Source organism: Somniosus microcephalus, chromosome 11 (assembly GCF_052327205.1).
Source record: "Somniosus microcephalus isolate GS21.2 chromosome 11, FLI_Smic_1.0, whole genome shotgun sequence".
In the NCBI taxonomy this organism is placed as follows: Eukaryota; Metazoa; Chordata; class Chondrichthyes; order Squaliformes; family Somniosidae; genus Somniosus; species Somniosus microcephalus.
The window spans coordinates 230,049,190-230,071,614 of record NC_140997.1 but is presented as its reverse complement, the minus strand read 5'-3'; the positions used below and the strand labels follow the sequence as shown (position 1 = coordinate 230,071,614).

The window sequence follows — 22,425 nt, the reverse complement described above, 5'->3', positions numbered from 1 at the left end:
ACAGTCATACTGATGCAGAACAACAAAATTAAATAAAGCAGAGTGGGAGGGATTATAATTCTTTGCAGCCTATCACAACTTTGTCTTGCAGTTAAGGCCCCCCCTCCGATTTAAGCCTAAAGTACTGTGGAACATTGGTAGCTATTACAGGAAACTCTTTTTTTTTTATCCGACACCGACGGGACCGGCGTGGTGCCGGTTTATCAAAAAGTCCGGATTACAGAGAGTTATAGTTAAAAGGTACGAGAGCTCCGTACACAGCAACAAATCCAGGCTTCCCTGTTGCTTAGCAACGGGTGCAAGAAGCCCGGCCACAGACCAAGCGTCCCTGTTGCTTAGCAACAAGTGCAGAAACCCCCGATTACACAGTCAAGAATCAAGAAACGGCCACTAATATGAAGAAAAACTTACCTGAACCTACTCCTGAATTTTGCCGGTTAACCGAGATTTCTGGTTGTTTGGGTGCCGGTAAATCGAGAGTTTCCTGTACCAAAGCAGATAATGGCTGTCACTGGAATTTACCGTTTTGCAGCCCAGCCTGGTGTCTTCTTGTACGTTCCGTAGGTTAGTGCATAATTCGAGTTGGAAACTGGAAAACTTGTCGTGTAATGCAGCGAGTGGAGAGGGCGGGGTTCAGAAATCGGCCAAGCTGTTTCCCCAGATGATTCGGTGGTAAATTGGGTTGGGAAAACTGGAGGACTGAACACCATGGTGTGGTACTGAGCTGTTCGGACCAGGAAGGCCCGAGGTTTGATCCTTCGCCTGTGCTGAGCTGGCTCACCTGAACCTGAGAGCAGCGCGGGTGTTGCAAATAGCCGATATGGCCCTGGGGAAGGGAGGGGAAAATCTGGCCGGGGTTCTCAATATAGACCCCTGGTGGACACGTGTAGATATCGGAAGGGCACAATTTACAGCTTGGCTGTATTACACCCCTTGCGGTCAAAATGCTTAATATCTAGGCTCTCATATATATAAAAAAATAATTCTTTATTCATTTATGGGATGTGGGTATTGCTGGCAAAGCCAACATTTATTGCCCATCCCTAACTGCCCTTGAGAAGGTGGTGATGAGCCGCCTTATTGAACCGCTGCAGTCCAAGAGGTGTTTTCTTCGCGGTTTGATACAATTGAGTGGCTTGCTAGACCATTTAACTGCCCTCTGAAATGGCCCAGCAAGCCACTCAGTTGTACCAAACCGCTACAAAGAAGTAACTCCCTCCCTAACAACACTGTGGACTCCCACGGACTCCACGGGTTCACGAAGGCGGCTCACCACCACCTTCTCGAGGGCAATTAGGAAAGGGCAATAAATGCTGCCCTCGCCAACGACGGCCACATCCTGTGAATGAATAAATAAAAAAGTGTCAGCACCTTTAGCAGAGGAAGGGAGGAGAGGTAACAAGAAAGATGAAAAGAAACAGGATTACAAAATCTGTATCTTACTTTGTCTGGACTTGGAGCTGGGCTGGGGAGGGGGCTACTGCACGAAATATATTATAACTTGCTGTACCCCATTTTATTTTCCAGGCCAGGCAACTGGAAAAGAAGGAAGAAGATCTTCAGCGACTTGAAGCTTTTTATAAAGAGCAGTTGGAAATTATTGAACAGAAGGTCAGGATGAAAATATTAATTTATGGGTGACTGAATTCCTGCGTTGAATTGTTGGCTGTAATTGGTTGTCTCTGTTAACGGAAACCCAGACATTGGTTGTATTATCAAAAGGGTGTGTAATGCAGTGAGATTATCATCGATTCCTTGTACCAGCACTGTGTAGAATGCGCTTGAACAGGAAATCAATAGGGCCCCTTGTAATGTTCTTCTGTGCAGGAGTTTTCATTTTAATAGCATTACAATAATCTGCAGCGGCCAGACCTCGCCAAGGCCATCAGATGTGAGCGCAGATTTTCCTGGAAAAATTTAGATTTTTCAACTCCCTGTGTCTTTCCGAGAATTTTTTTTAAAAACATGCCAATCCGGCCTTTTATAGCCGAGGTACGTGTGAGCATCCTTAATTCACACCGAACATAAGAATTAGGAGCATGAACAGGCCATGCGGCCCCTCGAGCCTGCTCCGCCATTCAATTAGATCACAGCTGATCTTCGACCTCAACTCCACTTTCCCGCCCAATCCTGATATCGCTAGAGTCCAGAAATCTATCGATCTCTGCCTTGAGTACACGCAACGACTGAGCCTCCACAGCCCTCTGGGGCAGAGAATTCCAAAGATTCACAACCCTCTGAGTGAAGACATTCCTCCTCATCTCGGTCTTGAAAGGTCGACCCCTTATCCTGAACAAATGGAAGCCAGGATGGATGGGCCGAATGTGAGTGAGGAGGACATAAAAAACCTGCAAGGGGACATAGACAGGCTAAGTAAGTGGGCTGAGATTTGGCAGATGGAATACAATACTGGAAAGTGTGAGGTTATGCACTTTGGCAGGAAAAATCGTAGAGCAGGTTATTATCTTAATGGCAAGAAACTGGAAAGTACTGAAGTACAAAGGGATCTGGGGGTCCTGGTGCACGAAACTCAAAAGGTTAGTATGCAGGTGCAGCAAGTGATTAAGAAGGCCAATGGAATGTTGGCTTTCATTGCTAGGGGGATAGAATATAAAAATAGGGAGGTATTGCTTCAGTTGTACAAGGTATTGGTGAGACCGCACCTGGAATACTGCATACAGTTTTGGTGTCCATACTTAAGAAAGGACATACTTGCTCTCGAGTCAGTACAAAGAAGGTTCACTCGGTTAATCCCGGGGATGAGGAGATGGACATATGAGGAGAGGTTGAGTAGATTGGGACTCTACTCATTGGAGTTCAGAAGAATGAGAGGCGATCTTATTGAAACATATAAGATTGTGAAGGGGTTGGATCGGGTGGATGCGGGGAGGATGTTCCCGATGATGGGTGAAACTAGAACTAGGGGTCATAGTCTTAGAATAAGGGGCTGCTCTTTCAAAACTGAGATGAGGAGGAACTACCTCACTCAGAGGGTGGTAGGTCCATGGAATACGCTGCCCCAAAAAGCTGTAGAAGCTACATCATTACATAAATTTAAAACAGAAATAGACAGTTTCCTAGAAGTAAAGGGAATAAAGGGTTATGGGGAGCGGGCAGGAATTTGGACATGAGTCTAGGTTCGGATCGGTCATGGCCCTGTGGGTAGCGGGCCCAGGGGCCGTGTAGCCTGATCCTGCTCCTATTTCATGTGTCTAATTCTGTTAGATTCAGGAGATGGTTCAGTGATAGTAGATTGGCAGTTAGGATCAGATCAGCCATGATCTTATCGAATGGCGGAGCAGGCTCGAGGGGCCGATTGGCCTACTCCTGCTCCTATTTCTTATGTTCTTATGATCGGCAGACTACAGAAAGGTAGTATGTTCACCATCCAGTTTGCTTGTTCTTTTGCCCCTCCATTCTGGTTAATTGGTTACTTGTGGTGTATCGCTGCAGCTCCAAGGATAAAAATGTTAATTAAAAGTCACACAAGCAAGTATGAAGTAAAATGCCAAATGGAGGACGTTTTCCCAAGTTCCTTCACTTGCTGTTAAGATAAATGAGGCACTAAAATTGCTAATGGACATGTACATTTTTAGAAACAGGAAAAGACCATTTTGCCAAACAAGGCCATCCCTTTTTGAGAGATTGCCCGAACTACCCACTTAATCAACGTATCTTCTAAACCCTTTTGAATCTATTTATACTATTTGCTTCAGTGACCTTGCACAATAATTTATTCCAAAATACTATTGTCCTTTTTATAAAAAGAGTTCTCCCTGATTTTTCTCTCCCTGATAATTCCGAGTTTTTAACTTGGATCTCCTGCTATTTGAGCCCTTTTCCACAGTATATCGGCCTAGCTGTGTATTTTGTTGTGAAGAGCTGAAAATTATTGAACCCCTCCCCCGTGCCCCCCCACCCCGCCTCATGAAAATAAATGTTTAAACCTCAGCCCCGCTGTCTAAATGGAGTATTGAAAGGGGTCATGGTCTAATTGCATCATGTTCAGAGAATTAAAGCAGTGAACCAGGTAAGTCAGTCACGCAACAACTTGCATTTCTATAGCGCTTTTAACATGGTTAAAACGTCCCAAGGCGCTTCACCGGAGCGTCATCAAGCAAAATTTGACACCGAACCACATTAGGAGAGGTGACCAAAAGCTTGGTCAAAGAGGTAGGTTTGAAGGAGCATCTTAAAGGAGGAGAGAGAGAGGCGGAGAGGTTTAGGATGGGAATTCCAGAGCTTAAGGTGTAGGCAGCTGAAGTTGTGGCTAACCCAAGCAAAATTATGGCTAGACTGAGCCAGTCGCTGCTGTTCACGTTTTCGTACAGAGCAGCAGGTCAGCAGAACATGTGGGACAACTTGCCAATTGAGCTGGACGCAGGAATTGTGATCATACAAAGCAACCATCGGTAATGTCAATAAAAACATTGCTCAGGATAAGTGCCTGGCTACGCGAATCACTGTGTTGCAGTTAAACTTGCGAATCCGCTGGTTTCTTATGGCCTCTGTGAGGGGAACTAACAATCATTGAAAGCCGATAAGGTCATTAAGTAAAATTGAGTTAGGACCATATTGGCCTTGGTTGGACATTAGTCTCCACACAAAAGAAGCTGCTCCTGATTGGGTGCTAAATCAACTGTTTCACACAAGCTACCAGAATGGATGGTATGGCTGTGCTCTTGTGAAGTTAGCAGTGAAGACATGTTGTTCGCTTAGAGTAGAGGGAGCTTTAAGGTGCTTTTATGTTGTAAAAATGCAATTAAGGAAATGCTTGCAATTCTCCCGTCGTCAGCTGCACTAACGAATATAAAACTACCATCTGACTCTGTTCCAGAAGCGCAGGGCTACTTTTTTTGGAGGGGGCTCTTCAGAATTGACACCAGATTCGTCCGCTTCAGTTCTGCCTGGTGTCTGATGGAGAACAGTGGCAAGCAGGGAATGTAAACAGGAGCGAAACAGCGAAGCAGGCATAGCGCCACTATCCCAAAATTGGAACTGCAGTGTAAAGATGCCTTCACTGTGCATCTAACCAGTGCTACACCTGACCTGGGAATCCTTCATATTGCTGCTGGTTGTACAAACGGAACCATGCCCCTTTCCCCAGCACTGACCCCTTCATCTTTGATGCAGCTGAGCGCAGGTTTAGTTAAGAATTATGCCAAAGGGTTGCTCCAGTTAGGCTGGCCACTTCAGTGAAGAACTGAGGGAGTGCTGCACTGTTGGAGGTACCGTCTTTGGGATGAGATGTTAAACCAAGGCATTAGGCAAGGACAAAATTGGGCTCAGCCATAATGCCCCTCACAGAGGGGCAGCTTGATGATAATCATTGTGAGTCAGCCCTGTCTCAGTAGGTAGCACACTCACCACTGAGTCAGAAGGTTGAAGCTTCAAGTCCCACTCCAGAGATTTGAGCACAAAACCCAAGGCTGAAACACAGTGCAGTGCTGAGGGAGTGCTGCACTGTTGGAGGTGCCGTCTTTCGGATCAGATGTTAAACCGAGGCCCCGTCTGCCCTCTGAGGTGGGCGTAAAAGGTCCCAGGGCACTATTACGAAGAATAGCAGGAGAGTTCTCCCCGGTATAAAAACAGAAAATGCTGGAAATACTCAGCAGGTCAGGCAGCATCTGTCCTTGAGAAGGTGGTGGTGAGCCGCCTTCTTGAACCGCTGCAGTCCGTGTGGTGATGGTACTCCCACAGTGCTGTTAGGGAGGGAGTTCCAGGATTTTGACCCAGTGACGATGAAGGAATGGCGATATATTTCTAAGTCACGATGGTGTGCGACATGGAGGGGAACTTGGAGGTGGTGGTGTTTCCATGCGCCTGCTGCCCTTGTCCTTCTAGGTGATAGAGGTCGCGGGTTTGGGAGGTGCTGCTGAAGAAGCCTTGGCAAATTGCTGCAGTGCATCTTGTAAATGGTACACACTGCCCCGGTGGTGGAGGGAGTGAATGTTTAAGTTGGTGGATGGGGTGCCAATCAGCCGGGCTGCTTTGCCCTAGATGTTGTCGAGCCTCTTGAGTGTTTTTGTAGCTGCGCTCATCCAGGCAAGTGGAGAGTATTCCATCATACTCCTGACTTGTGCCTTGTAGATGGTGGAAAGGCTTTGGGGAGTCAGGAAGTGAGACACTTGCCGCAGAATACCCAGCTGCGGGTGTGCTCTTGTTGCCACAGTATTTATGTGGCTGATCCAGTTAAGTTTCTGGTCAATGTTGATGTTGGGGGATTCGGCAATGGTAATGCCATTGAATGTCAAGGAGCGGTGGTTAGATGGTCGCTTGTTGGAGATAGTCATTTCCTGGCACTTCTGCGGTGCAAATGTTACTTGCCATTTATCAGCCCAAGCCTCAAAGTCGCCAGGTCTTGCTGCATGTGGGCATGGACTGCTTCATTATCTGAGGAGTTGCAAATGGAACTGAACACTGTGCAATCATCAGCGGACATCCCCACTTCTGACCTTATGATTGGAGGGAAGGTCATTGATGAAGCAGCTGAAGATGGTTGGGCCTAGGACACTGCCCTGAGGCACTCCTGCAGCGATGTCCTGGGGCTGAGATGATTGACCTCCAACAACCACAACCATCTTCCTTTGTGCTAGGTATGACTCCAGTCAGTGGAGAGTTTCCCCCCTGATTCCCATTAACTTCAATTTTACTAGGGCTCCTCGATGCTACACTCGGTCAAATGCTGCCTTGATGTCAAGGGCAGTCACTCTCACCTCACCTCTGGAATTCAGCTCCTTTGTCCATGTTTGGACCAAGGCCGTAATGAGGTCGGGAGCCGAGTGGTCTTGGCTGAACCCAAACTGAGCATCAGTGAGCAGGTTATTGGTGAGTAAGTGCCGCTTGATAGCACTGTTGATGACACCTTCCATCACTTTGCTGATGATTGAGAGTAGACTGATGGGGGGCGGTAATTGGCCGGGTTGGATTTATCCTGCTTTTTGTGGACAGGACATACCTGGGCATTTTTCCACATTGTTGGATAGATGCCAGTGTTGCAGCTGTACTGGAACAGCTTGGCTAGAGGCGCGGCTAGCTCTGGAGCACAAGTCTTCAGCACGACAGCCGGGATGTTGTCGGGGCCCATAGCTTTTGCTGTATCCAGTGCGTTCAGCCTTTTCTTGATATCACGTGGAGTGAATCGAATTGGCTGAAGACTGGCTTCTGTGATAGTGGGGACCTCAGGAGGAGGCCGATATGGATCATCCACTCGGCACTTCTGGCTGAAGATGGTTGCAAATGCTTCAGCCTTGTCTTTTGCACTCACGTGCTGGGCTCCAAAATCATTGAGGATGGTGATATTCATGGAGTCTCCTCCTGTTAGTTGTTGAATAGTCCACCACCATTCACGACTGGATTTGGCAGGACTGCAGAACTTTGATCTGATGCGTTGATTGTGAGATTGCTTAGCTTTGTCTATAGCATGCTGCTTCTTATGTTGCAGCTTCCCCAGGTTGGCACCTCATTTTTAGGTACGTGTGATGCATGCTCTTCTGCACTCCTCATTAAACCAGGGTTGGTACCCTGGCTTGATGGTAATGGTACTCCAGTCCAGTCCAGATCCAAGGTCGCCCACCCTCTGTAGTCGAATTACAGTATGCAGACGACGCTTGCATCTGCGCTCACTTGGAGGTCGAACTCCAAACCAATGTCAACACCTTCACCGAAGCGTACGAGAGCATGGGCCTTACACTAAACACCCGTAAGACAAAGGTCCTCTACCAACCTGCCCCCGCCATACAGTACTGCTCCCCGATTATCAAAATCCACGACAAGGCCTTGAACGTGGACCACTTTCTATACCTCGGGAGCCTACTGTCAACAAGGGCAAACGTCGATGACGAAGTCCAACACCGTCTTCAGTGTGCCAGTGCAGCCTTCGGTCGCCTGAGGAAGAGAGTGTTTGAAGACCAGGACCTCAAACCCGGCACTAAGCTCATGGTTCACAGAGCAGCAGTGATACCCGCCCTGCTGTATGCCTCAGAGACATGGACCAGGTACAGCAGGCACCTCAAAGCACGGGAGAGGTACCACCAACGCTGCCTCCGCAAGATCCTGCAAATCCATTGATAAGCTAGGCGCACCAACGTCTGTTCTTGCTCAGGCCAACATCCCCAGCATCGAAGCTTTGACCACGCTCAATCAGCTCCGATGGACGGGTCACATTGTCCGCATGCCCGATACAAGACTCCCAAAACAAGCGCTCTACTCGGAGCTCCGGCACGGCAAGAGAGCCCCAGGTGGGCAGAGGAAACGCATCAAGGACACCCTCAAAGCCTCCTTGAAAAAGTGTAACATCCCCACCGACACCTGGGAACCCCTGGCCCAAGACCGCACAAAGTGGAGGAGAAGCATCCGGGCAAGCGCCAAACACCTCGAGTCTCTTCGCCGGGAGCAAGCGGAAGCCAAGCGCAGGCAGCGCAAAGAGCGCACGTCAACCCAAGCACCGTCTGCCCCACCTGTGACAGAGACTGTAGGTCCCGCATTGGACTCATCAGTCACCTGCAGGCTCATTTTTAATGTGGAAGCAAGTCATCCTTGGTTCCGAGGGACTGCCTAAGAAGAAGAGAAGAATGGTAGAGTAAGGGATATGCCGGGCCATGGGGTTACAGATTGTGGTGGAATACAATTCTGCTGCGGCTGATGGCCCACAGCGCCTCATGGATGCCCAGTTTTGAGCTGCTAGATCTGTTCTGAATCTATCCCATTTAGCACGGTGGTAGTGGCACACAACACGATGGAGGTTGTCCTCAGTGTGAAGATGGGACTTCGTCTCCACAAGGACTGTGCGGTGGTCACTGCTACCAATGCTGTTACGGACAGATGCATCTGCGACAGATAGATTGGTGAGGACGAGGTCAATAGGTTTTTCTCTTGTGTTGGTGTTCTCGCCGCCTGCCGTAGGCGCAGACTGGCAGCTACGTCCTTCAGGACTTGGCCAGTTCGGTCAGTTCTGGTGCTACCGAGCCACTCTTGGTGATAGACATTGAAATCTCCCACCCAGAGTACATCCTGTGTCCTTGCTACTCACAGTGCTTCTCCAAGTGATGTTCAACACGGAGGAGTACTGATTCATCAGCTGAGGGAGAGCGGTAGGTGGTAATCAGCAGGAGGTTTCCTTGGCCATGCTTGACCTGAAGCAATGAGACTTCATGGGGTCCGGAATCAACGTTGAGAACTCCCAGGGCCACTCCCTCCTGACTGTATACCACTGTGCTGCCTTCATTGGCTATAAAGTGATTTGGGACACCCTGAGTTGTGAAAGGTGCTATACAAATGCAAGCTCTTCTTTCTATCTTCAAGAGTGAGCCTGCAAAGGGCGCGCTCAGGGCCTTTCCCGCACAGCCGCAAGCTTAGTGCTGAAAAAGTTCCATTCCCCATCACTAACACCCCTCCCCCTTGATAAGCAACAAAACACAGTTGCATTTAAAATAAATTAATTTTTAGCTAAATGGTGTCCATTATCTCTCTCGGGCAGTTGCGATTTACACTGCTAAAACAAACCATTCAAAGGAAGCCCTCTGAGGGTTAAAGGGACATTAAAGGTGCCTTGAATAAAGTTGGAGATTTTGCACATCTGTTTACATTCTTCAATACTTATTTACCTCTGCCCCTCTGAGCACACTCCAACTCGATGTCGTGAATGAGCAAGAGCTCTCAAGTTACGTTCTTAGAATCTCAAGCAGCGGAATGGTAATCCTGGTCACAAAGTTACATGCTTTCTTGTACGGGATATATATATACACAACAATAGTAACCTGCTGCCAATATTCCTGTGAACTTTTACACCTTAATTTTAAACGTAATAGAAAAGCAATTTAGACCTTGTATTTACGCGTTTGGTAACTGGGCATCAGAGGTGAACTGCATTCCCTGTAGTTTCTTTAACATTGTTTAATTTTACCTCTTTGATAAGTGTATATTATTATGATTCAGAATGCTTCCCCCAGGGCTATACTGCGACCTCCTGTGAAAATATTGGTAATAACTTTGGATTCAACACAAGGAACTACCCAGCAGATAATAAAATATAAATGTCTGAAAAGCCCTATTTAGCTCTCCTATCTTGGCTGTGAACAGAGGGACAGAACCTTGAAAAGCTATTAAAAAAAAAACCTACAATTGTACTGGCATATGAATTTTGAAGCTTTTCAGCTCATCTCTTTTTTTAAAAGAAAGCGGCTGTTGAAGAAATCTCTGTTTGAATGTGCTATGCTTTCACTAATTTGCAGTTGAAGTTGTGTGGAGACCTTGACATTTTGAGCGCATGAAACAGGCTTTACAGCATTAAATTTAATCTTCTCCATAATAACGAGGAGTTCTCAGGAAGAGGCCCGATAGGTCACTCTTTTATACCATGGCTTTAAGTTCTTTGTGTGCTGTTGAAACATTTTGATCTTCTAGAATAATAACACTTCTTTCAGTGATTTTCCTGATTGCGGCAGAGTTGTCTTCACTCTCCATTCTCCTTAGCTAGGGCTCTGTTTAAACTCCAGCTATCCCAATCATGTGTGAAATTAAAAAGCAGACATTTCCCTATTTGTCACTCTCTCATTCTTCCTCCGTGGCCTCAATCTTTGCAACCTCCAACAGCCCTCCCTCCAGCTCACATCCTCTGCTCTTCCGAGTCTGGATTGTTGTGAGCCGCCTCGCTTCCACCGTTGCTGGGAGAATCCTCAGCCACCACAGTTCTGCACTCTGCAATTCCCTTTCCTTCAGTGCAGCACTGAGGGCGTGCTGCATTGTCACAGAAGTGCATGCCGTCGTTCAGACAAGACATTGGGGTGGACATTTTGTGATGGTGTAAAACCGGTCATACTGAGTCGGCAGCCCATTTTACACCTCTCGTGATTTTTATTTCCATTGATGTCAATGGGCAGTGAATTTGTCCACTAGATCATTAGAGGAGCAAATTTGTTTCAAACATAAAAGTAATTTTTAAAAAGAGCAACAACAAATTTGGTTTCAATTTTAGGGAGAATTACTGCAAAAATAACTCTTACATTCTGTAAGAAAAACGTAAGTCTCTTGTCTGAATGTCTGGCACATCCCTACGCCAGAGAGAGATTGACCAGATGGAAATAAGGCACATTTTAAATCTTTTCCTACAAGTCCACGCTTCCATCTATCTATGTACAATGAAACCTCCTTGCAGAAGGAAGCTTATTGTGACTGCTGTAGACTCTGGATTTTGATACTGGACAAAGTCTTGACTATTCCTTCTTCTTCTTCTTCTTCTTCTTAGGCAGTCCCTGGGAACCAAGGATGACTTGCTTCCACACTAAAAATGAGTTCTCAGGTGACTGGTGAGTCCAATGCGGGACCTACAGTCTCTGTCACAGGTGGGGCAGACGGTGCTTGGGTTGACGTGCGCTCCTTGCGCTGCCTGCGCTTGGCTTCCGCTTGCTCCCGGCGAAGAGACTCGAGTTGTTTGGCGCCTTCCCGGATGCTTCTCCTCCACTTTGTGCGGTCTTGGGCCAGGGATTCCCAGGTGTCGGTGGGGATGTTACACTTTTTCAAGGAGGCTTTGAGGGTGTCCTTGAAGCGTTTCCTCTGCCCACCTGAGGCTCTCTTGCCATGTCGGAGCTCCGAGTAGAGCGCTTGTTTTGGGAGTCTCGTATCGGGCATGTGGACGATGTGACCCGTCCATCGGAGCTGATTGAGCTTGGTCAGAGCGAGCGTGGTCAAAGCTTCAATGCTGGGTATGTTGGTCTGAGCCATTCCTACCCATTTGTTGACTAGTCCGATTGATGTAAAAAGGAAGAGGTCCATAGTTTTATTGAGGCTATGGACAGGATTTTCATTGGGCCATGGAGGCGGGGTTGGAGGCGTGTGGGGGTTAAAATCACAAAATCGGGGGGCACAAATCCATCCTGCCCCCAACCCACCTCCATGCCAGTTTCAAAGGAGGCAGGTACCCAACCCGCACTGGGACCCGCCTCCCTGAGGCGGGAAGGGGATTAGTGCCAATTAACTGCCTGCTGACAGGTAGTTAACAGGCAGTTTTTAGCCTAATCCCTATTTTCATTCTTGAAGTGTGGGATTCCCGACAGCTCCAAACCACGCCAAGTTAGCGAGGCGGGCCGTCGGGCTGAAGGGCTTGGAGGGGTTGAGATGTCCGGTGTTCAGGTGAGTGATGGGTGCTTAAGTGCAGAGGTAAGTGTGTTTGGTGTGTGTAAAGTGTTTAAAGAAGTTTTACTTACCTTTACAGCCTTCCTTCAGGTCTCGGGAGTCCCTCATCTCACCGGCACAGAAAGCAGAATGGCTGCGAGCTGTCAAAATCTGCAGCATTCAGCTTTCTGTTCTGGGGAGATCTCTAAATCATCCTGAGAGGAAGGAATTAACCTGGAGTACAGATTGTCAGTGTTTGACAGCTTCAAACAGCTGTGAAATGCTGATATTTCATCTGTCAAAAGGCCTTGACTGATGAAATATCAATCTGTGACATCACCTGTTGCCGGGTGGCCCTTAATTGGCCTGCTGAGCCCGCTGGTCGGGCTCAACAAGGTCAATCAAGTCAAAATCGCGCGGGTTGGCTAGAACTCGATGGAGGCGGGACTACAACCCCGAAAGTTGTAGTCCTGCCTCCTCAATGAAAATCCAACCCTATGTCTCTAGTTTCTAGGTACTGCAGGGAATTCAGGGCCAGAGTGATCTCCTGGGCTAGTTTCGATCATCTAGATGGATTGGAGAGGAATTTTCCAGATTTGTTTCCCCCCCCCCAAATTGGCCTGTGTTTTTGATCTGGTTTTTCGCCTCTCCCAGGAGATCACATGGCCTTTATGTGGGATGGGGAGTGTATATATTGTGCTACACAAGGCATCGCAGTTGTGTGGGACAGGCTAGACGGACCAGAGAGTCTTTACCAATGTTCTCTCTGGTTTTTTTTTTCCTGTGCGCGGTCCCTTTAAATTTGCTCATGCACAGTATCTCTTCCAGCAGCAAGAGCTGGTGAGCGGCCTGCGTGGGACCTGACGATTGGTGCCCCTTAGGGGGAACATTGGTCTTTACCTGCCCGACATTGTTCGTATAAGGAACCACTTGCGATTAGTGAGTTTGCAGACTCTTGGAGCATTGGACACATGCAAAAATGCAAGGGGTGCTGGGGATTCGAGTTCAAGTGCATTTAACTTTGAGCTGCCATAATATATCATTTAAGGCAGATGAATATACAAAGGATTATAATTTCAGCACATATACACAACTGAATCCATGCAGCAGCACTGGCATGTACGTCGGGGGAACTTGGCCACTCTGATGCAGTCTGTGTACTGTCGATTGCTCCCTCACACTGCTGAACTTCATGCAACTGATCAGCTTGTGAAGCGGCTCGCCGCTAGCCTTAGGTCAGTGACGCGAAATATCATTCAATTCCTGGGTTCAGTGGAAGAAACTAATCTAACCACGGCATCCATGGGAATCGGTTGAAGGGGAAGGGATAAAGGGTGAAGCACGACTGCCTGAGGATTATTTCCAGGTTGGTGCTTGTTAAAAAGTTAGTTTGCTAAGTGAGGTCTTGAGAATCACCAATATCCGAAGTGAAAATCCAATCCCGAAGACCAATTCCACACTACCTGCACCTCTGAGAGTCAAGAAAGCCATAGGTGTTTTGTAGCAGTCTGCAATTCAGCCTTTTAAGAAGGGACGTGAGTGTTACCTGGGCTATTTGTCTCTTTGTTCTTTTGAACCAGTAGTGTCCCCCTCTTCCTCTTCCCCCAGCCCCCACAACAAGTGTCTTTATTAGTGAGCCACTTATATAATTTTTTTAAAACCCACAAATTTACAACTGGTCCATGAATCTTTCCTTCAAAGGAGAGCATTTCTCTGGAGAAGCACTTTTTCCGATTTTGTTTTCCCTAGTGGAGCGTGCTCTTTGTTGAGGTACAGTTCCACGGAGACTAGCTGCTTTCTGGTGCCTTAACCAAGTGCCCATTCTTCACGTGGGAGCTTCCAGAAAATATTGGTGGGCTATTTGACCTTGTAGGGCAGGCCAAGGAACAAGGCCAAGCCCGACCCTCTCCTCACACATTGCCCCACACTCTGATACGACTGCATAGCGATCAGGAGTAAGAGACTTGAGTGGTTTTTTAGCTCACCCCGCGGACCCTAAGTCTAAATGTAACTGACGCAGCTGAGATCACTTGGATATGCTGGGGCGGGGTGGGGGGTGGCGGGGACGGAGAGGAATTTCCCAGATTTATTCCCCTAAATTGGCCGGGTCTTTTAACCTGGTTTTTCTCCTCTCCCAGGAGATCACATGGTTTCGGGTGGGATGGGAAGTGTATATACAGGAAACCCTTTGGTATCCGGCACCAACGGGACCGGCGTGTTGCCGGTTGATCAAAAATTCCGGATGACGGAGAGGGTTATCTACCGAGGCTATTTTTAACAAAGAAAAAAGAAAAAAAAATCAAGCAATGTGCAGTATACAGTAATTGGGTACTCACCTACAGAATGTTGTGTTAAACGGATGGTGGAAGATGCTTGATTAAGTACAGTACTGCCAGTTGAGGGTAATGCAATGCAATGACTACCAGCAGCGTGGGAGACACACAGTACCCCTGTAAAATGGCAGATCAGAAGAGACTACCGGCAGCGCGGGAGAGTCAGACTCCTGTTACAAGGGTATTGAGGTGTTCGGACTTCCGACAGCGCCAAGAAGCCGAGTAGTGGCAGTTTGGAGAACTACCCCCACTGACTAACTCGGCCACCGCGAGAGACTCGGACTCGGCAACATTGCCGGTTATTGAGGTGTTGTGTTCGGAGTGAGAATTTTGCCGGTTAATAGAGAATTCCGGATATTTAGGTGCCGTTTAAACGAGAGTTTCCTGTATTGTGATGCACAAGGTATCATCATTCTGTGGGACAGGCTGGATGGACCAGAGGGTCTTTACCTGTCAGTCACTGTTTGTGTAACAGTGTAGTGGTAATGGTACCGGACTAGCAACTCGGAGCTCACGAGGTCAAATCTCATTGTGGCAAGTTGTGAAATTGAATTCAATCTGTCAATTTATGGGTGAGCCTCTTTAAAAAAAAAAAGACATTTGAAAATTGCTGGATTGTCATAAAAACCAATGTTCTCTGTAAGCCCCTGTACCGCGCAGGCTGCTCACAAGCTGTCCTGTCGAAGATACTGCGTATGCGTGGCCACGCAGTAAACTTAAAGGTACTGCGCATTTAAATAAACAGGCCCCCGCACCCACGGTAATATTTAGAGGGAGCATTGATTCTAGAGGGAGCATTGATAAAAATCCGACTAGTTTGCTGAAGGGACCTTTCCACCCCTACCCGGTCTGACCTACGCACGACTCCAAATGATGTGGGTGACTCTTTGTGCCCTCTGAAGTGGCCGAGCAAACCATTCATACAATAGCAAAATACTGCGGATGCTGGAAATCTGAAATTACAACAGAAAATGCTGGAAACACTCAGCAGGTCAGGCAGCATCGTCGATGACCCTTCGTCAGAACTGGAAAAGGTTAGAGAAGTAACAGATTTTTAAGCAAGGCCCAACCAGTCCCCATCCACCACCACCCTCCTCCGCTTGGCTGAACTTGTTCTCACATTGAACAACATCTCCTTTGACTCCACTCACTTCCTCCAAATTAAAGGGATTGCTATGGGAACCTGCATGGGCCCTAGCTTTGCCAGCCTTTTTGTGGGATATGTGGAACATTCTTTGTTCCAGTCCTACTCGGGTCCCCTCCTTCACCTCTTTTTCCGGTACATTGATGACTGTATTGGTGCCGTTTCCTGCTCTCGCCCTGAACTAGAAAATTTCATTCACTTTGCCTCCAATTTCCACCCTTCCCTCACCTTCACATGGTCTATCTCTGACTCTTCCCTTCCCTTCCTCGACTTCTCTGTCTCCATTTCTGGGGATAGGCTATTAACCAACATCCACTATAAGCCCACTGACTCGCTCAGCTACCTGGACTACACTTTCTCCCACCCTGCTTCCTGTAAGGACTCTATTCCATTCTCCCAGTTTCTCCGTCTCCGCCGCATCTGTTCTGACGATGCCACCTTCCATACTAGTGCTTACGATATGTCTTATTTTTTCCTCAGCCGAGGATTCCCCTCTACCGTGGTTGACATGGCCCTTGACCGTGTCCGTTCCGTTCCCCGCATTTCTGCTCTCACTCCTCCCTCCGAGAACCACGATAGGGATCCCCTTGTCCTCACCTTTCACCCCACCAGCCTTCACATTCAATGGATCATCCTCTGCCATTTCCGCCACCTCCAGCGTGATCCCACCACCAAACGTATCTTCCACTCTCCGCCCCCCCCCCCAACCCTTTCAGCATTCCGAAGGGACCACTCTCTCCACGACACCCTGGTCCACTCCTCTATCACCCCCAACACCCCTTACCCTTCCCACGGCACCTTCCCATGCAAGCGCAGGAGATGCAACACCTGCCCTTTTACCTCCTCCCTTCCCACTGTCCAGCGTCCCAAACACTCCTTCCGGGTGAAACAGTGATTTACTTGCACTTCTTACAATCTAGTATACTGTATTCGCTGCTCATGGTGCGGTCCCCTCTACATTGGGGAGACCAAACGTAGATTGGGTGACCGCTTTGCGGAAAACTGCTGTTCAGTCTGTAAGCGTGACCCTGAGCTTCCGGTTGCCTGTCACTTTAATTCTCCGCTCCACTCCCACTCTGACCTCTCCATCCTCTGCCTCTTACACTGTTCCAACGAAGCTCAACGTAAGCTCGAGAAACAGCACCTCATCTTTCGATTAGGCACTTTACAGCCTTCTGGACTCAACATCGAGTTCAACAATTTCAGACTAGAACCTCGGCCCCTATATTTTTATTCCCCTTTTTTTTCCTCACATGGCAGCTGTTGATGATTCTGCCATCACCATTTACACCTCATCTAGACTCATCTTTTGTTTCTTAACTTGTCCCATTGCCATCTCCTTTTGCCTCGCACCATCATCCCTTTTGTCATTTAATCTCTCCTGCCTTCCATCCTATCACAGACCTTCCCTTTTGTTCTTTCCTCCCACCTCCCTGTCCCTGCCCCACACTTGCTTAAAAATCTTTTACTTCTCTAACCTTTTCCAGTTCTGACGAAGGACCATCGATCTGAAACGTTAACTCTGTTTCTCTCTCCACGATGCTGCCTGACCTGCTGAGCGTTTCCAGCATTATCTGTTGTTATTATAGCAAACCATTCAGTTGTGCAAACAATCGCTGAGAATAAACATCATGGCAACTAGGAATGGGCTATAAATGCGCCCTAGCCAGCACTGCCCACATCCTGAGAATAAAAAAATAATCAGCGAACATCCCCTACCAGGAATCCAACCTGAAATCTTCTGGTTTGTTTGACTTAGTGCTGTACCAGACAGTGACTTTACCCATTAGGGCAGAGGCAGCACTAGAATTCCTTCTTTCTTAATATAATCTTCTACAGATTAAAAGGGAAGAAATCTTTGCATTTAAAGTACTCGTCCCAACAGTAATGTTCTCCTTTAATTGTTATTTTATGCTGCCCATTCTGCCCACAGTACAAGTAATTAATACCACATAATAATTTATAACGTATTTGCAAAACGCCAACCTAACTAAATGAGTAGGTGGGAGTCGAGTTATTCATCCAGTTACTGAATTAAGATATTTAATAACGCGGCAGGAAACCCAACTAATATCATCTCAGCTCTGTCCAGAAAGAGGTTAATCCTAATGAAGCATGCGGCTATCATTATGTCTGAGTTAGATTAGATTGCATTGGAATATTGAATTTTTGCTTTCATGTTTCACAGTTAGTTGCCTGAATTAATAATGGTATTGTTGATGCAGGCGTAATGCCTTTTTGTTTGCCAAAAATGAAGTTTTAATAATCAAGTCTGGTTTTAAGAATTAGCTTCATGCTCTCCTGATGGCTCAGCAGTGAATAGGTGAGCCACTTAATCTCATCCAAAAGACGGCACCTCCGACAGTGCAGCATTCCCTCAGTGCTGCACTGGAGTATCAGCCTAGATTTTTGGCCTCAAATCTCTGGAGTGGGACTTGAACCCACAATCTTCTGACTCGGAGGCGAGAGTGCTGCTCACTGAGCCACGGCTGACGGGGATGCAGCCTAAGTTTCCTCTTCACTATCGATGTGCAAATCTTTGACGATAACATCCAGAAGCAAAGGGCCAGGGTCCACGCAGATGTAGACGATATGCAGCTCTACTTCTCTGCCTCTTCCTTTGATCTGCTGTTTCACTAATAAAAACAGGAAGCGCTCAGCAGGTCAGGTAGCATCTGTGGAGAGAACAACAGAGTTAACGTTTCAGGTCGAAGTCCTTTTGTCAGAACTAGAAGAAGTTAGAGATGTAACAGGTTTTAAGCAATTACAGAGCCAGGCAAGAAGGAGGGAAAGAACAAAAGGGTCTGTAATAGGGTTGGAAGGTAGGAGTGATTAAACATTTTAATTATTCGCTTATGGGATCTGGGCGTCGCTGGCAAGGCCGGCATTTATTGTTGCCCTTGAGAAGGTGGTGATGAGCCACTTTCTTGAACCGCTGCAGTCCGTGTGGTGAAGGTAGCCCCACAGTGCTGTTAGGGAGGGAGTTCCAGGATTTTGACCCAGCGACGATGAAGGATCGACGATAAACTTCCAAGTCAGGATGGTGTGTGACTTGGAGGGGAACTTGGAGGTGGTGGTGTTCCCATGCGCCTGCTGCTCTTGTCCTTCTAGGTGGGTGAGGTCGCGGGTTTGGGAGGTGCTGCCGAAGAAGCCTTGGCGAGTTGCTGCAATGCATCTTGTAGATGGTACACACTGCAGCCACGGTACGCCGGTGGTGGATGGGGTGCCAATCAAACGGGCTGCTTTGTCCTGGATGGTGTCAAGCTTCTTGGGTGTTGTTGGAGCTGCACTCATCCAGGCAAGTGGAGAGTATTCCATCACGCTCCTTACTTGTGCCTTGTAGATGGTAGAAAGGCTTTGGGGAGTCAGAAGGTGAGACACTCGCCGCAGAATACCCAGCCTCTGACCTGCTCTTGTTGCCACAGTATTTATGTGGCTGGTCCAGTTAGGTTTCTGGTCAATGGTGACCCCCCAGGATGTTGATGGTGGGGGATTCGGTGATGGTAATGCCGTTGAATGTCAAGGGGTGGTGGTTAGACTCTCGCTTGTTAGAGATAGTCATTGCCTGGCACTTGTGTGGTGCGAATGTTATCTGCCACTTATCAGCCCAAGCCTGAACGTCATCCAGGTCTTGTTGCATGCGGGCATGGACTTCTTCATTATCTGAGGAGTTGCGAATGGCGCTGAACACTGTGCAGTCATCAGCGACCATCCCCATTTCTGACCTTATGTTGGAGGCAAGGTTATTGATGAAGCAGCTGAAGATGGATGGGCTGAGGACACTGCCCTGAGGAACTCCTGCAGCGATATCTCATTGAAACTTATAAAATTCTGACAGGACTGGACAGACTAGATGCAGGAAGGATGTTCCCAATGGTCGTCGAGCCCAGAACCAGGGGTCACAGTCTAAGGATAAGGTGTAAGCCATTTAGGACAGAAATGAGGAGGAATTTCTTCACCCAGAGAGTGGTGAACCTGTGGAATTCTCTACCACAGAAGGCAGTAGAGGCCAATTCATTAAATATATTCAAGAAGGAGTTGGATATATTTCTTAAGGCTAAAGGGATCAAGGGATATGGGGAGAAAGCAGGGACAGGGTACTGAATTTGGATGATCAGCCATGATCGCATTGAATGGCGGAGCAGGCTCGAGGGACCAAATGGCCTACTCCTGCTCCTATCTTCTATGTTTCTATGTCCTGGGGCTGTGATGATTGACCTTCAATCACCACAACCATCTTCCTTTGTGCTAGGTATGACTCCAGCCAGTGGAGCGTTTTCCCCCCGATTCCCATTGACTTCAGTTTTACTAGGGCTCCTTGATGCCACACTCGGTCAAATGCCGCCTTGATGTCAAGGGCAGTCACTCTCACCTCACCTCTGGAATTCAGCTCCTTTGTCCATGTTTGGACCGAGGCTGTAATGAGGTCGGGAGCCGAGTGATCTTGGCGGAACCCAAACTCGGCATCAGTGAGCAGGTTATTGGTGAGTAAGTGCCGCTTGATAGCACTGTCGATGACACATTCCATTACTTTGCTGATGATTGAGAGTAGACTGATGGGGCGGTAATTGGCCAGGTTGGATTTGTCCTGCTTTTTGTGGACAGGACATACCTGGGCAGTTTTCCACATTGTCGGATAGATGCCAGTGTTGTAGCTGTACTGGAACAGCTTGGCTAGAGGCACGGCTAGTTCTGGAGCGCAAGTCTTCATCACGATAGCTGGGATGTTGTCGGGGCCCATAGCCTTTGCTGTATCCAATGCGCTCAGCCGTTTCTTGATATCACATGGAGTGAATCGAATTGGCTGAAGACTGGCTTCTGTGCTGGTGGGGACCTCAGGAGGAGGCCGATATGGATCATCCACTCGGCACTTCTGGCTGAAGATGGTTGCAAACGCTTCAGCCATGTCCTTTGCACTCACGTGCTGGGCTCCAACATCATTGAGGATGGGGATATTCATGGAGCCTCCTCCTCCCGTTAGTTGTTCAATGGTCCATTCATGACTGGATGTGGCAGGACTACAAAGCTATGATGTGATCCGCTGATTGTGGGATCGTTTAGCCCTGTCTATAGCATGTTGCTTCCACTTTTTAGTATGCATGTAGTCTTGTGTTGCAGCTTCCCCAGGTTGGCACCTCATTTTTAGGTACGCCTGGTGCTGCTCCTGGCATGCTCCTCTGCACTCCTTATTGAACCAGGGTTGGTCCCCTGGCTTGATGGTAATGGTAGAGTGAGGGCTATGCCGGGCCATGAGGTTACAGATTGTGGTGGAATACAATTCTGCTGCTGCTGATGACCCACAGCGCCTCATGGATGCCCAGTTTTGAGCTGCTAGATCTGTTCTGAATCTATCCCATTTAGCACGGTGGTAGTGCCGCACAACACGATGGAGACTGTCCTCAGTGTGAAGACAGGACTTCGTCTCCACAATGACTGTGCGGTGGTCACTGCTACCAATGCTGTCATGGACAGATGTATCTGCGACAGGTAGATCAATTACAAGAGAAATGCAGGGAACAGCGCCAACTGCTGTACATGGCCTTCTTTGATCTCACAAAGGCCTTCGACAACCGTGAGGGATTATGGAGTATCCTCCTCAAATTTGGCTGCCCTAAACATCCGTAAGACAAAGGTCCTCTACCAACCTGCCCCCGCCACACAGCACTGCCCCCCGATTATCAAAATCCACGACAAGGCCTTGGACAACGTGGACCGCTTTCCATACCTCAGGAGCCTACTGTCAACAAGGGCAGACGTCGATGACGAAGTCCAACACCGCCTTCAGTGTGCCAGTGCAGCCTTCGGTCGCCTGAGGAAAAGAGTGTTTGAAGACCAGGACCTCAAACCCGGCACTAAGCTCATAGTCTACAGAGCAGCAGTGATTCCCGCCCTGCTGTATGCCTCAGAGACATGGACCATGTACAGCAGGCACCTCAAAGTACTGGAGAGGTACCACCCCGCTGCCTCCGCAAGATCCTGCAAATCCATTGGCAGGATAGGCGCACCAATGTCAGTGTTGTTGCTCAGGCCAACATCCCCAGCATCGAAGCTTTGACCATGCTTGATCAGCTCCGATGGACGGGTCACATCGTCCGCATGCCTGATACAAGACTCCCAAAACAAGTGATCTACTCGGAGCTCCGACACGGCAGGAGAGCCCCAGGTGGGCAGAGGAAACACTTCAAGGACACCCTCAAAGCCTCCTTGAAAAAGTGCAACATCCCTACTGACAACTGGGAATGTCTGGCCCAAGACCGTACAAAGTGGAGGAGAAGTATCTGGGAAGGCGCCGAACACCTCGAGTCTGTTCGCCGGGAGCAAGCGGAAGCCAAGCGCAAGGAGCGCACGTCAACCCAAGCACCCCACCCACCCGCCCCTTCAACCACTGGCTGACCCACCTGTGACAGAGACTGTAGGTCCCACATTGGACTCATCAGTCACCTGAGGTCCCATTTTTAATGTGGAAGCAAGTCATCCTCGGTTCCGAGGGACTGCCTTAGAAGAAGGTGAGGACGAGGTCAAGTAGGTTTTTACCTCGTGTTGGTTCTCACCACAAAAGGGATGATGGTGCAAGGCAAAAGAGGGTGGAAATGGGACATGTAAAGAAACAAAAGATGGGTCGAGAGGAGCTGTAAATGGCAACAGCACTTGCTGTCTGAAAAAATAGGAGCAGTACTTATGATATGAATTTATAGCTGCAGCTTCACTCTTCAACTGCCTGTCCCCTACTCGTTCCGCTACACTAATGGTGGGCACTTGTTCAACCACTGCACTACCATCATAAGAACATAAGAAGTAGGAGCAGGAGTAGGCATTATGGCCCCTCGAGCCGGCTCC

The 22,425-nt window shown here is 48.1% G+C and overlaps 1 protein-coding gene across 3 annotated transcripts in view; it reads left to right on the top strand.

The window, feature by feature from the left end:
- The window catches only part of LOC147111319 (MICOS complex subunit mic25-like), a 411,496-nt gene that overhangs the window by 108,923 nt on the left and 280,148 nt on the right, over nucleotides 1-22,425 (top strand). For all 3 annotated transcript variants that reach the window (XM_086002087.1, XM_086002084.1, XM_086002085.1), the window contains exon 5: nucleotides 1,528-1,611. In XM_086002087.1, the coding sequence (XP_085858213.1) occupies nucleotides 1,528-1,611 (84 nt within the window). The remainder of the gene's footprint in view (nucleotides 1-1,527; nucleotides 1,612-22,425) is intronic.